The 16,095-nt window shown below is 26.9% G+C and overlaps 1 protein-coding gene across 2 annotated transcripts in view; it reads left to right on the forward strand.

The window, feature by feature from the left end:
* The first annotated feature begins 179 nt into the window (after window positions 1–179).
* The window catches only part of LOC123266330 (fizzy-related protein homolog), an 82,627-nt gene continuing 66,711 nt past the window's right edge, over window positions 180–16,095 (forward strand). For both annotated transcript variants that reach the window (XM_044730551.1, XM_044730552.1), the window contains exon 1: window positions 180–334. In XM_044730551.1, coding sequence (XP_044586486.1) covers window positions 269–334 — 66 coding nt within the window. In that variant the 5' untranslated portion in view covers window positions 180–268. The remainder of the gene's footprint in view (window positions 335–16,095) is intronic.

The raw sequence follows: 16,095 nt of genomic DNA on the forward strand, positions 1-16,095 counted from the left end.
CGCTTGTACTAATACTTTCTTATTATTATTATTATTATTATTATTATTTTTATTTTTATTGTCAAGGTTAAAATAGAAAAATTTTAGTTATGACTTACACTTCGGCCGGAAAACCTCGTAATTTTTTTTTAGTACTCTTAAATAAAAGTTATAACTTAAATTTTATTAAATTATACAACTTAAATTTTATTAGTTAAAAAATAGTTAAATTTATAATTATTTATAAAATATTTTCAAGTGATTTAGGAAAATTATTCAGTGCTCCAAGATGTTTCGTGATAATATTTCGTTGGGATATAATCGAACATTTTTTCCAGAGAAAAATACCACAAATGTAAGTACTGAATTTTTTTTTATTGATTGATTTATTTATTTTTTTTAAATAAAGAAATTGCCTTACGGCAATTTCACATGATAATAATATTAATGATAAATATATAAAGCGTAACTTTTAAGATAATAATAATATACAAAAAATAATAACAATTTCCGGAATATATATTATTTAATTCGATGATCGCTCTTTTAGTTTCTTTCTTGCTGTCTAAAGATGCTTCAAGAAATTCTAGAAAAAAAAGTTTTAATTAAAATAATAAAAATGATGATTATCGTTGGACACTTTTGGGATTTCTAAGGGCATTGCGTTTATTAAAAGCAAGGCACATGCCGCATAGAAACCCCACCTCTGCCACAACAAATTATCTGTATTTTTATAAAAACAAACCTAGATAATTGAGGAAAAACAAATTTAACAGAGATTTAAAAATATTTAATAATAAGTAGCATTGTCACTATTTGACTGCAGTGACTTGTGAACTATAAATAAATAAAATTTTGGTTTATTAAATAATGAATTTTGTTAAATTGCACTGTATTTTCTTAACTATTGACCTTTTTAAAAATATAAGCTCATCTCGACGTTATACTCATCAAGAGCTTTCATTTGAGTACCCACATGCATTTTTGATATATTTTTCATATATACATATATATAATATATATAAAATATATAAATATATGAAAAATTGATGTGAGTACTCAAATGAAAGGTCTCAATTAGCGTAACATCAAAATGAGCTTATATCTTCAAAAATGTCAATTGTTCACAAGATACAAGGTCATTTCTTAATTATTAACCTTTTTAAAGATATAAGTTCATCCTGACATTATACTCATCAAGACCTTTCATTTGAGTACCCACATGCATTTTGATATATTTTTCATATATACATATATATAATATACATAAATATATAAAATATATGAAAAATTGATGTGGGTACTCAAATGAAAGGTCTCGTTGAGTATAATGTTAGGATGAGCTTATATCCTTAAAAATGTCACTGGTTGACGAGATATAAGGTCATTTCTTAATTATTGATATTTTTAAAGATATAAGCCCATCCTGATGTTACACTCATCGAGACCTTTCATTTGATTCGCCACATGCATTTTTTATATATTTTTCATTAATACATATATATATATATATATATATATATAAATATATAAAATATATGAAAAATTGACGTGGGTACTCAAATGAAAGGTCTCAATGACTGTAACATCAAAATGAGCTTATATCTTAAAAAATGTCAAGAGTTCCCAAGATACAAGGTCGTTTCTTAACTATTGACCTTTTTAAAGACATAAGCTCATCCTGATGTTACACTCATCGAGAGCTTTCATTTGAGTACCCACATGTATTTTCATATATTTTTCATATATACATATATATAATATTCATAAATATATGAAAAATTGATGTGGGTACTTAAATGAAAGGTCTCAATGACCGTAACATCAAAATGAGCTTATATCTTTAAAAATGTCAAGAGTTCACAAGATACAATTAATTATTTACAAAAATTCCAATAATTTTTAGCTGTCTCAATTTGATAAATTATTATGATTAGTGTCAGCCTTATCTCCAATAAAATCCTAAAAAAAAACTAAATGTACCAACATTCAATCATAAAAATAGTAATAAAAATTAACGAGGTTTTATTAAGAGTTAAAAAACACTAGTGACTATAAACCAGTACAAGGTGTACCGATTAATAGTCGTTATTATTTGATATCCCATGGGCTTAGTTATAGAAGGTGAGGCATAAATGAGCAAATAATAAATAACAATAGAAAATAGTGTATAATAAGCCTCCAATAGACTAGCAATAAATAATAAAAGAAATAAAAACATTAAAAACTGTTGATGTGCTAAATATTTCTGTTAAATTTTATAATTGGGCTTGGTGCATGATTTTTCCCGATGAATTACGCTATTTAGTCCGATAGTAGCCGAGTTGTATGTTGGTTGGTGTATTATTGGATATAATCGATGCACAACAGATAAGATAAAAGCTAAGTAAGGTGAAAGGAGTGGTTAGGTTGGTGAAGCCTAAGCCGGTGGTTCTTGTATTAAAGAACGAAGAAGAAGGAGTTAACTTAAGTTAAGTTGAAGGAACTCAATTAAATCGAATTGCATTGCCGATGACTCGGAAATTTCACGGGGAATTATTCGATCTCCTTGAGTAGTTTATCTTATTTTTTTAATGCATTTAATTTTTATTGCACTTACTTTATTTCTTGTTGAGTTTTTTTTATTATTCTTACTCAGTTATCGGCGATATTAATGATAATCAAAATAAAGCTGCAATCGAAACTAGCTAAGAGAAATGCTATAAATTTATCAATACATTATATTATCTGATGATCGTATTCTTAATTGCTAATTATTTATCCAAAGTGCCAAGCCTGTTTAATGAGTTGAGAAAAAAGCGCAAGAGATTAAATGAGTAACAAGAAGAAAGGTTGAGGGAAATAAATAAAAAAATTAACAACGTTATCCTCTTTTACGCTTATCTCTTTTTTGCGCCTCGTTAACGACGCCTCGTATAATTGTCACTCGCTTAAATGATAGTTTTACAGTTTACAAATGTCTTTTATAGACTTTAAGCTCGTACTTAAATAATTAGACTTATTTCTATATCATATTTGTACCAGACTAAGAATTAATAAGAAACTGTTTTGTCATGGTAACTTTAAACTTAATAAGATTATAATATTGTCAAGAATCTAATTACTTGTTATGAATGGTAAAATAACGAGTTGCTTTTTTTGTTGTTAAGAAAATATATATATATTTTTTTTTTCTATAAAAAGTCGTGGTAAGTATGATGGCTTTATTATAAGAAGAATTTTTTTTTTTTAAGTAAATTGTTATTTCTTCGGAAGAAATAACATTTTTTGTAAGCTAGCGGGTATAAATTTTTTTTTGCGACATGATTAAGAAATTTTTAAGTGCAAATTTTTATTGTTTAAAAAAGTTTTTTTTTTATTTAGTCGGCTTTTTTTTATCATACTGAAATTTAAGCATAAATTTAATAAATTTAAGCAAGACTTGTGATAATTTGTAGAATTTTTTTAAGCAATTAAATTTTGCAAAAAAAAATATAAATGCAATTTTTTAAAAATAATTTATTATATCTACACTGAAAAAAAAAATTATTGCTCCAAAATAACTTTTGTTTTCCTTAAAATTTTCTTGGCGCAAGAAATTTGTTTTTTGTGTGTAGCTTATAAAAAAAAAAAAAAAAAAAAAACAAATTTTTTTTGTACACTGAGAAAAAAAAAAACTTTTACTCAATTAACAATTTCTTGGTTCAAGAAATTCGATGACGATCAAATATTCTATTATTATTATTAATTATTAATTTCTGAAGAGAAGAGCATCAATATTTATCTTTGGATAATAGATAAACAAGAGAATAGATAGATAGATATATTTATTTATGCCAAAGCCTTAACTGGCCAGATGGCAAAAGAAAAGTTTACATTATATTAAAATATTTTACATATTTAATCCTTAATTTAACGATATTTTATAACTTAATAAATACTTAACTTAATGTATATTTTGACAGAGTAAAAGAAGAATATAATTTAACAATACAGATTGAAGAATAACTTAAGATTTAAGTAACATTTTTGTTTGAATAGCTTTATTTAAATTAAGTAAAAATTATTTCAATCAATTTAACAAGTTCTTGAGCTAAGAATAGGTATTCTTAAAAATTTTTAAGAACATGAATTCTCATATCAAGAAAATTTTCTTGATAAAAGTATTTTTTTTCTCAGAGTATCATAAGTATTTAAATTTTATTTAACATTTAACGTGCGCGCGCAAGCGTGCGTCTATATTTTATTATGGAATTATATCGCGTGCCTAATGTCAAAAGGGCGTATTATAGCAGTTAGATAGGATTTTATGCCAAAAGGGCGTATAAAAAAATTTTTTTTTGCCATTCTTTCTAGGATCGCTCGAAACGTAAAGATCTGCAGAAAAAAAATTTTTGACGTACTAACGCCAAAAGGGCGTATCTGAAGACATACGCCCTTTTGGCTTTAGGAAATTATCGGTCTAAAGCCAAAAGGGCGTATAAAAAACAATCAGGATTTTTTCAAAATTTCGAAAAACAGTCTTCAAAATTGTCCGGAGAAGGTTTGTATAAAAAAAATTTTTAAAAAGTCAACATTTTCGATGGTAGTAACTTCAAATTTTCATCATCTTGGACAGACCAATGATTAAAAAAGCATATGAATTAAAAATTTTTTCGGGTACTAGAATGTTCATATTTTTTATAAATTTCTTTTTTTTCAGACGAAAATGTAAAAGATGCACGTAAAGAAGGTGCAGGAATTGTACCCCAATAAACTTTCCGTATTTTGATATTAGTTTTTTCTAGTATTTTTTAACTTCGGATTATTATAATAATTTCTTGCCCGCTATAGCTGCAATAAATGATATATTTTTGTTTAATTGTATACTTTTAGTGCGAGCGTAGGTATGCTCTACTCGCCTAAGAATTCAAACCATTGATTCTGTTGCGTAAAATTGGAGTTAAAATTCATAATATGTCTGTATAGAATGAAAAACACCTCAACGGGAAGTTAAAAACTATACGCCCTTTTGGTTTTAGATCACTAAATTTTCAGTGTTCTAAAGCCAAAAGGGCGTATAACTTGAGACACACGCCCTTTTGGCTTTGGAAATTTTATTTTCATTTTTAGGCTTAGAACATGTTTACAAAACGATTGGAACAAAAAAAAAAATTATGCTCCCTTTTGGTTTTGCAAAGCCAAAAGGGCGTATAAATTTTTATACGCCCTTTTGGCATTAGGCACGCGATATGTATTTCCATGCTTATGATATACTTGATCAATCACATTACGAATAAATTGATGCTACATACTTTTCATCTAAATTTATATCAAGGATAAATATATTAATAATAAACAAATTATTTAAAAAAAATTGCATTTTTTTTTAACAATTTTTCAATAAGGAATTTTTTTCTTTTGTTAAAAATCTTCTTAAAAAATCTAAAGAATTATAAAATATCTTTAAATTTCAGTATAAAAAGTTCCGTATCATTAAAATTGAAACAATAATTAGGAATTTTATAATTTTAAATAAAATATTGTTTTCTTAAAAGTTAATTTCACAATTTTTCTCACATTAATTTATAAAAAAAATGTAGAAAATAAAATTATATTAAAAAAATTATCTAATTTTGGAGTATCAATTTACGATAAACATTTTTTCTCATACACAGTAAAAAAATTTTCGTAAAATTTAACATAAAATTTTGTGTAGATGATTTTTTTACATAAAATTTATGTTAATTCTACACAAACTGTTTGTATTGATAAATCCATCCATTTTTTAACACACTCAAGTGTTAATTCAAAGTAAAACTACACTTTTTTAATGTTACTGGTCAACCAACACAAAATTTATGTTAAAGAATACTCCCAGTCGGTTAGTAGTATAAATAACACTTTTTAAATGTCAATTCAATATAAAGGCTGTGTTGGTGTTTTCTATAGTAATACAAATAATATGTTGAATTTACACAAAGATATGTTAAATTATGACGCCGCTCCGCTTTATTTTGCGCGGGATCTCGGGAGTACGAGCATAGTCACGTATGCCACACAAGATATTTAGACATGTGAATGTGATAGCCTCAACGTCATTTTAATTTGGTGGATTTTGATTTGTGTCATTACGTGAAATATTTAAATGCAGCGTGAAAAAAAAATTATTTTCCATTAATATATAATTAACGAGTTTATTAATAATTAATAATTAAAAATCAATACATCATTAATCCTATAATCATCTATTGCCACTGACTTGTAGTAAAGTAGCAACTATTGATTAAAATTAATTAATCACTATTTAAAAATTTTGAATACTTTATTGAGTTCTTTAACTTTGTATTTATGGGAAACAATTTATTTTTTATTCAGAAATTAAAATCTATTTAAATATATATTTAAATTATTAATAAAACTCACAAATTTGACAGCTGATCTGAGTATCACAAAGAAAATGTTAAAATCAACACTTTATTTGTGTTATGGATAACATTTAAGTGTGTAGAAATCCGAGAATCAGCCGATGAAAGTTTTAACATATTTTTGTGTTACTTTTAACACAGAATTATGTTGATTTTATCAATACAAACAGTATGTGTAGAATTAACATAAATTTTGTGTAAAAAAATCATCTACACAAAATTTTATGTTAAATTTTACGAAAATTTTTTTACTTTGTAAAACCGTAATAAAGGTGGATATTTATTATAATAATCATAAAATTTTATGACTATAATATTATCGCTTTATAGGTAATTTAAAATTCTAAATGCTATCAAGCATAAAAGTATATAAATTTGCTTATGTCATACAGGAAATTATATGTAAAGCGTATTAACTTCTTTGACTGTAATTATCTTCAGGAATTTGGAAGAAAAGGGAAAGGAAATTCTCAAGCGTGCAAATAAATTATTAAAATTAATTTCTTTAGTTTCTGCTTTCAAAAATAAAAACAAAAATTCTCCAAAAAACAATCATAACTTTTCTCAATAATTTTTACAGAAAATAAAATTATCATTTGAGAGACATTTTATCAAAAAAACTTTAGAAGAAAAGTTACACGTAGGACTTAAAAAAAAATGATAAATAAAATTTTTATTAATTAAATAAAATATAAAAACTGATAATTTATATCATAAAATAAATAATTATATAGACAAATTAATTAAACTCATTATAGGAAAGGTTTCTTACCTTAAAAGAAGACTACTTTTGCGGAAATAGTCGGCAGAGTATGTTTGAATAGTATTTAAAGTAGTATTTAAATAAAACTATCCTTCTATGGTGTGTTTGTTCTTTTTAGGTTTCTTCTCATCTTTTGTCGGCACTTTTACTGCTAGCGTCGTTCAGTAGCTAACTCAGCGGGACCTTTAGCACCGCTCGTAATAATTAATAGTCTATTAAAGCGCGCATCTCTTTGTTTCTTCTTTTAAATAAATAAATAAATAAATAAATAAATAAATAAATAAATAAATAAATAAATAAATAAATAAATAGTAAAATATACAAAGAAGCTGATGAGTAGAGTGTACCAGAGGTAACTTGGGACTTAGCAGGCCAGTAGAATTTAATAGCAGTCACCACGGGACCACTAAGGCCCAAATCAACCCTAGTTACCTTCATTGAACTAGATAAATTAATAAAAATATCTATAAATTTATAAATATATACATAAATTGTGTACAAACAAAGTTTGGGGTCAATAAGTGACTTGTTATTCATCCTGGATAAACTCTGGAGGATAAGATGGTGCGATAAGTGAGGCACTGGATGTGTATGAGTCGGATTTGTTAAGATAGCCATAGCCATGCACAGCAGAGCTGGTGAACTGGTCGACTCTGGTTGGCACGATTATGCCTTGGTATCGCTGACGATTATCAGGATTCTGGATTCCAGCGGCTAGTATTTATTGCAAGTGACACGACGCACGTAAGTCTGTAAGGACGGTAGAGTGAAAGAGAGGATTAACCATTTCTGGGGGATTCCTCGCTGCTATTATATGTTCTTGTACTCTTCTTTACAATAAGAGACACTATTTATTCCCTGATATAAACTTTAAGGGCCTACTATACATATATGGATGGGGGCTTGTTTTATTTCTCTTTTTTACTTTCCCAGATGTTATTGTTCGAGATAAGCAGGGATAATAAAGAGGTTATAGGTTTGGGTAAAAATAAGAGTACGCTCAATAACTTTTCTGTTGTGATATTAATGTCAGATGCTTTTGTAACAGGTAATCTTTAAATAATAAATTTTAAGTGTTCTGAAATCCTAAAAGATGAAATATCTTCTTTTTAAATTTATTATTTATCGTAAAAAGAAGAAATATTTATTGAAGTCGATTTTTTTTTATAAAAATTGTTATAAAAATTTATATTGAAAGCTGAATTTTTTTTTTTAATTGAAGCTAATAATTAAAATTTTAATAATTTTTTTACTAGCAACCTTGCAGTCACTATGTGACTGCCGTGACTTGTGAAATATAAATAAATAAAATTTTGCTTTATTAAATAATTACTTTTGTTAAATTGCACTGTACTTTCTTAAATATTGACATTTTTAAAGATATAAACTCATCCTGATGTTACACTTATCAAGAGCTTTCATTTAAGTATCCACATGCATTTTTGATATATTTTTCATACATACATATATATAATACATATAAATATATGAAAAATTGATGTGGGTACTCAAATGAAAGATCTCGAGGAGTGTAATGTCGAGGTGAGCTTATATCTTTAAAAATGTCAATAGTTCACAAGATACAAGGTCGATTTTTAATTTTATGAAATTGCACTGTACTTTCTTAACTATTGAAATTTTTAAAGATATAAGCTCATTCCGATGTTACACTCTTCAAGAGCTTTCATTTAAGTACCCACATGCATTTTTGATATATTTTTCATATATTTATATATATAATATACATAAATATATAAAATATATGAAAAATTGATGTGGGTACTCAAATGAAAGATCTCGAGAAGTGTAATGTTGGGGTGAGCTTATATTTTTAAAAATGTCAATGGTTGACAAGATACAAAGTCATTCCTTAATTATTGATATTTTTAAAGTTATAAACTCATTCCGATGTTATACTCATCAAGAGCTTTCATTTGAGTACCCACATGTATTTTTATATATTTTTCATATATACATATATATAAATATATAAAATATATGAAAAATTGATGTGGGTATTCAAATGAAAGGTCTCGATGATTGTAACATCAGGATGAGCTTATATCTTTAAAAATGTCAATAGTTCACGAGATACAAGGTCATTTTTTAATTATATCTTAATAAATAAATTTAACAAATAAATAAATAATATATTAACTTAAAGTAACTTCAGATGTTCTTGTTTAAAATAAAAATTCCATGCGATGTCTTCAACATTCCATTCACATGCAATTGTATGCCTTTTTAGCATTCGCTTAAAAAAAAAAAAAAAAAAAAAAACTTCACAATTTTAAATTATTACGTTTACTTTTGACTAAACTATTTTTTATTCTTGGATCTTATATCTTGATGTTATCTATAAAATAAAAAATCAAGTTTGATTACCACATTGAACCTATTTTAATCCGCACATTACCATCTAACAAGTTAAAATCGTACAAACAAAAAAAATAAGTAAAACTGATGAATATCCGTCCAGAATTAGTTACGCTACTGCATAAAATCCAGTTGGAATTTTTTTTATTGCAATACTCGCGCGTAATATCTCGGAGCAACTATCGACTTACTTATGATTATGCTCTTTAACTAAACAGGGAATAAAATATCCATAATAATGTACATAACTATAGCGAGATACGAAGCGTATGGATTTCAAATGATAGTAGCTATTTTCAATAATAATTTTATTCTCGTAGAATAAACTTTACTGCCAGAGCAATAATAATTATAAAAGTATAAAATAATTATAATTGGTCATTTAAGTAAGTACCGACTTCAAGGATAATTCTGTGGCTCTGTAAATGTCTTAAAGGCGATTACGGACATTAACATTTATTTAATAGTTATTAACTTAACGTCTAGCCATACAAATTTATTATTTTTTTCAATGGCTTAAACATTTGATACTTACACGCAAGCGCATCTAAGAGTCGAATCGCGCATGAAAAAACCGCTTGTGTCATTAATATCCACACGTATACACACAAGTGACACCATTTTTATAAATTTTCTCGTCCTGATCACACACAAGAGATTAAATCTTTGCCACAATCTTTTTCTTCACTTTTTTCACCCGAATTTTCAAATAAATCGTCTTAATTCGCCGCAATTGATCTAAACTTCAATTAAACGCATTAATCACAGGACAAATTATTAATTAACGGGAAATAATTATATTTAAACCGGATGAAATTCACAGGATCGTTTTTAACGCTCGTTCACGATAAAATGAGACATAGGATGGTGTTAAGTAAATGTGTGTGTTAGTGGAATATAGAAAACGCGTATGTAGTATGATGTGTAGATGTAGACTATGGCTAGTGATGGGGTGGTGGTCGCAGTACAGCGGACTCAGTAGCAAGGGGAGATGAGAGAGGAAAAAAAATGTTTTAAAAGAGAGAGAAAAAAATCGATGGAGCTCAGGCTGCTCTCGGCAACCCTTTCAATATTTTTTTCCGAGATAGAAACAAACGATTAGCATTTTAATGTATACATCATCCCTTTCCGTTGGCCACACCTTCCGAGCATCCCCATCGGCCACAACCTATGGCCTATGGGCTCCGGAGACTCCAGTTTCTAATTTAGCCTTGTATGGCGGCTGCTTAGACTTCTGGGCTTGTGATCTCAGACAGGGAGGCTGGGAACGAAGGCGGAGATTCTGAAGGGGTGGAATTTACTTGGGGTGTGAGTTTACTTTTCTAGGGATAAAAGATGAATGGCTGACTCATAACGGGACTTACTACTATACGATCTTGATTTATTTATTTTTAATCTTTTATATTGTGTACTCTGAGATGAAATTTATTTTTTTTTTAAATTTCATCTATATTATTAAAAGAATAAGAAAAATTTTGAGTTCAGGGTAGTCATATGATAAAATTGGTTAAATTTAGTGTCTTGATTTTAATTTGTGCTTTTTCAAGGTTTTATATCATTCTCACCATTAGTCAATTTATTATAATAAGTATCTAGGCGGCATTTGAAAATGATCTCTAGATACATAACTAAGAAATGACCTTGTATCTTGAAAACTATTGATATTTTTAAGGATATAAGCTCATCCTGATGTTACACTCATCGATACCTTTTATTTGAGTACCCACATCAATTTTTCATATATTTATATATATTATATATATGTATATATGAAAAATATATCAAAATGCATGTGGGTACTTAAATGAAAGCTCTTGATAAGTGTAACATCGGGATGAGCTTATATCTCTAAAAACTTCAATAGTTAAGAAAGTACAGTGCAATTTAACATGTATCTTGTGAACTATTTACATTTTTAAGGATATAAGCTCATCCTGATGTTACACTCATCGAGACCTTTTATTTGAGTACCCACATCAATTTTTCATATATTTATGTATATTATATATATATATGTATATATGAAAAATTGATGTGGGTACTCAAATGAAAGCTCTTGATAAGTGTAACATCAGAATGAGCTTATATTTCAAAAAACTTCAATAGTTAAGAAAGTACAGTGCAATTTAACATGTATCTTGTGAACTATTGACATTTTTAAGGATATAAGCTCATCCTGATGTTACACTCATCGAGACCTTTTATTTGAGTACCCACATCAATTTTTCATATATTTATATATATTATATATATGTATATATGAAAAATATATCAAAATGCATGTGGGTACTCAAATGAAAGCTCTTGGTGAGTGTAACGTCAGAATGAGCTTATATTTTTAAAAACGTCAATAGTTAAGAAAGTACAGTGCAATTCAACTTAATTAAAAAACGACTTTGTATCTTGTGAACTATTGATATTTTTAAAGATATAAGCTCACCCCGACATTACACTCATCAAGACCTTTCATTTGAGTACCCACATCAATTTTTCATATATTTACATATATTATATATATGCATATATAAAATATATATAAAAATGCATGTGGGTACTCGAATGAAAGCTCTTGATGAGTGTAACATCAGAATGAGCTTATATCTCTAAAAACTTCAATAGTTAAGAAAGTACAGTGCAATTTAACAAAATTCATTGTTTAATAAAGCAAAATTTTATTTATTTATAGTCCACAAATCACAGCAGTCACATAGTGACTGCAAGGTTGCTAGTAGAAATTAATTTGTTAAAAATTTCATTTCTTAGGTAAGGAAATAAATAATTTTTATTTCCTAAATCTAGAAAACTTTTTTTTCTTAAGAAAAAAATTTAGTGTGAGAAAAATTTTTATTTCTTCAGCTAAGAAATGAATTTGTTTAAAATTTCTCAATAATTTAATTTTTTGTTACAACAAATGCTCATTTTTTTTTAAATAATTTTTTTCCCTGTGTACAGATAAAAAAATTGAATTTTTAATAACTATAAAAGTTATTTTGAAAAATTTATTTGAACCAAAAAAAATTTCTTAATAATTTTTTGGTCCAAGATTAATTTAATTTTATTTTATTTTATTCGAGGGACCTGAAACAAAAATAATTTTACTAAATAAAGTAACTTAATCAAAAATTTAATATTAAATAATTAACCATAAAATACCTCGAGTCTTTAGCGTAATATATGGGACGTGAGAGAAGACAATTAGCTCGATCGGTTAGCCATATTTATATATATATTAAGTTTTTATACTTGCAGTCTTAAATAAACTCGTCAAGTCAGTTGCGATCTTTTTTCCTTCGCTCTAGGTCGGGCTCTGCAAAACAAAAAATGTAGATTTAATTCAAAATAAAACGTTCGAGCCGACGATGAAGCAATTATAAACTTACATATTATGTTTTATATTGTAGGGATGTATATAGACTGTTTTTTACAGCTCTGTTATTTAAGTCCGTACATCATATAGATAATAAATATTTTTTATGAGCATGAAAAGCTACATAGTTAAGAATTTATTGACTCTTACTTTTTTTTGTTAAAATAATTTTTTTAGTTCAAAAATTTTCTATTCTGCTCAAAAAAAAATTATTAAATTTTTTTAACGTAAAAAAAATTTTTCCAACTAAAAAAATAATTTAATTCAAAAGAAAATTATTCTAAAGAACTTTTTCTGTCAAAAATTTTGAATTTTTATCTAAAAAAAAATTTATTTTTGCCAAATTTAGAATAATAAATTTTTTTTAAATTAATTTTATAATTCTCTATTTTTTTTTTATTTTAAAAATATGAAAAAAATTTTATTGTGTAATAAAATAAATATAAATACAAATTTAAGATTAAAATAATTTTTTTCTCAGCTTAAAAATTAGAAAAATTTTAATTTATTTTCTAAAAAAATTAATGTAAGAATAATTAAAAATTTTTTATAAAAAAAAATAATAATAAGTGGAGGACATTATTATACATAGAGATAGTAAAAGTAGAGTAGAAGGAATAGGTACTTATACCTATACCTATAAAGAGAGGGCAAGATGGTTGATCCATAAATGGCGAGAGGAAGAGAAAAGTGGGTAGAGGAGACGTCGTCCCCGAGTGATTTAGCGATCGGAGGCTCACGGGTGGCGCGCCTTGCGATTTCTTGATCTTATACATATATATAAATTTATACAAGTACACACATATACACACAAGAAGGAGGAATAGCTGCAGAAGAGAGAAGAGCCGCGATCCGATTTATTTAACTGCATCATCGTATTTTATTTATTTTTATCTCTTCTTAAATGTATACCGTGTATACTTATATATATCGTTATACACTACTGTCTTGTTTCCTCGGTTCATTTTAAAGTGACGCGAGTAACGAACCAAAGTCTTGAGGAAAATTGATACGGTTCATGGTAACAAGTATAGAATAAGAATACGTGTTCATGCTGCTGATGGCGTCAGATAATCAGTATTACTCTATACCTTCAAGGGTAATCCTCCAGCCGGCCATCAAAACAAATATCTTTTATTTATTTTATATTTATTTATATATTTAATCCTCCGAGCCTCCAATCATCCAAAGTATACCCCTGGTTTCTTTTTTTTCAATTGAATTTTATGATAAATTTTTTATTATTTATAAAAAAATATTTCTTTTTAAAAAAATTAACATTTTTTTGAGAAGAAATTAATTTGTTGGAAATTTTATCAATGCATATTACATGCAGCGTATATATATTGACTAAGAAAGAAAAAAGCTTTTAGAGTTACTCTGTAATATTCTACTTGTGCTGATGAGCTCGACTAGAATTAATAAATAAAATAAATAATAATGTACTAGCAACCTTGCAGTCACTGTGTGACTGCCTTGACTTGTGAACTATAAATAGAATTTTGCTTCATTAAATAATGAATTTTGTTAAATTGCATTGTATTTTTTTAAATATTGACGTTTTTAAAGATATAAGCTCATCCCGATGTTAAACTCATCAAGAACTTTCATTTGAGTACTCACATGCATTTTTGATATATTTTTCATATATACATATATGTAATATGTATAAATATATGAAAAATTGATGTGGGTACTCAAATTAAAGGTCTTGATGAGTATAATGCCGGGGTGAGCTTATATCTTTAAAAGTGTCAATAGTTTTAAAAATACAAGGTCGTTGCTTAATTATGTTAAATTACACTTTAATTTCTTAAATATTGACATTTTTAAAGATATAAGCTCATCCCGATGTTACACTCATCAAGAGCTTTCATTTGAGTACCCACATGCATTCTGATATATTTTTCATATATACATATATGCAATATATATAAATATATGAAAAATTGATGTGGGTACTCAAATGAAAGGTCTTGATGAGTGTAATGACGGGGTGAGCTTATATCTTTAAAAATTTTAATCGTTCACAAGATACACGGTCATTTCTTAAATATGTTAAATTGCACTGTAATTTCTTAAATATTGACATTTTTAAAGATATAAGCTCATCCCAATGTTAAGCTCATCAAGAGCTTTCATTTGAGTACTCACATGCATTTTTGATATATTTTTCATATATACATATATGTAATATGTATAAATATATGAAAAATTGATGTGGGTACTCAAATTAAAGGTCTTGATGAGTATAATGTCGGGGTGAGCTTATATCTTTAAAAGTGTCAATAGTTTTCAAGATACAAGGTCGTTGCTTAATTATGTTAAATTACACTTTAATTTCTTAAATATTGACATTTTTAAAGATATAAGCTCATCCCGATGTTAAACTCATCAAGAGCTTTCATTTGAGTACCTACATGCGTTTTTGATTTTTTTTTCATATATACATACATATGAAAAATATATAAACATATGAAAAATTGATGTGGGTACTCAAATGAAAGATCTCGATTCGGGTAATGTCGGATTGAGCTTATATCTTTAAAAATGTTAAGAGTTCACAAAATACAAGTTCATTTCTTAATTATGTTAAATTGAACTATAATTTCTTAAATATTGACATTTTTAAAGATATAAGCTCATCCCGATTTTACACTCATCAAGAGCTTTCATTTGAGTACTCACATGCATTCTGATATATTTTTCATATATACATATATGTAATATATATAAATATATGAAAAATTGATGTGGGTACTCAAATGAAAGGTCTTGATGAGTGTAATGACGGGGTGAGCTTATATCTTTAAAAATGTCAATATTTCACGAGGTACAAGGTCATTTCTTTATTATGTATCTAGAGATAGAGCATTTTCGAATTGACTATTGGTGAGAATGATATAAAACCTTGAAAAGGCAAAATTAAAAAAATAAGTTTTGCTTATTCTCTTAATAATATAAATTACGCCTATATATTGTTATCTAGGCAGTCATAAGGTCGTAGGTCGGGTCGAGAAAAATTCTTGAACTGAAAAATTGTTCAAGTAAATTTTACTTTTTGAATGAAGAAATAATTTTTTGGGTTAAAAATGTTTTTTCTTAGACTAATTGAATTTTCTTATCAGTCTAGCCTTTATTGTTAGTTAAACATTGTATACGACGGCTAGGGTTGTCAAGTAAAGCTAGCGTTTGGTTTTTCATCCTCTGCACTGGTGATTATT

This window comes from Cotesia glomerata, linkage group LG5, assembly GCF_020080835.1.
Source record: "Cotesia glomerata isolate CgM1 linkage group LG5, MPM_Cglom_v2.3, whole genome shotgun sequence".
NCBI classification, from domain to species: domain Eukaryota; kingdom Metazoa; phylum Arthropoda; class Insecta; order Hymenoptera; family Braconidae; genus Cotesia; species Cotesia glomerata.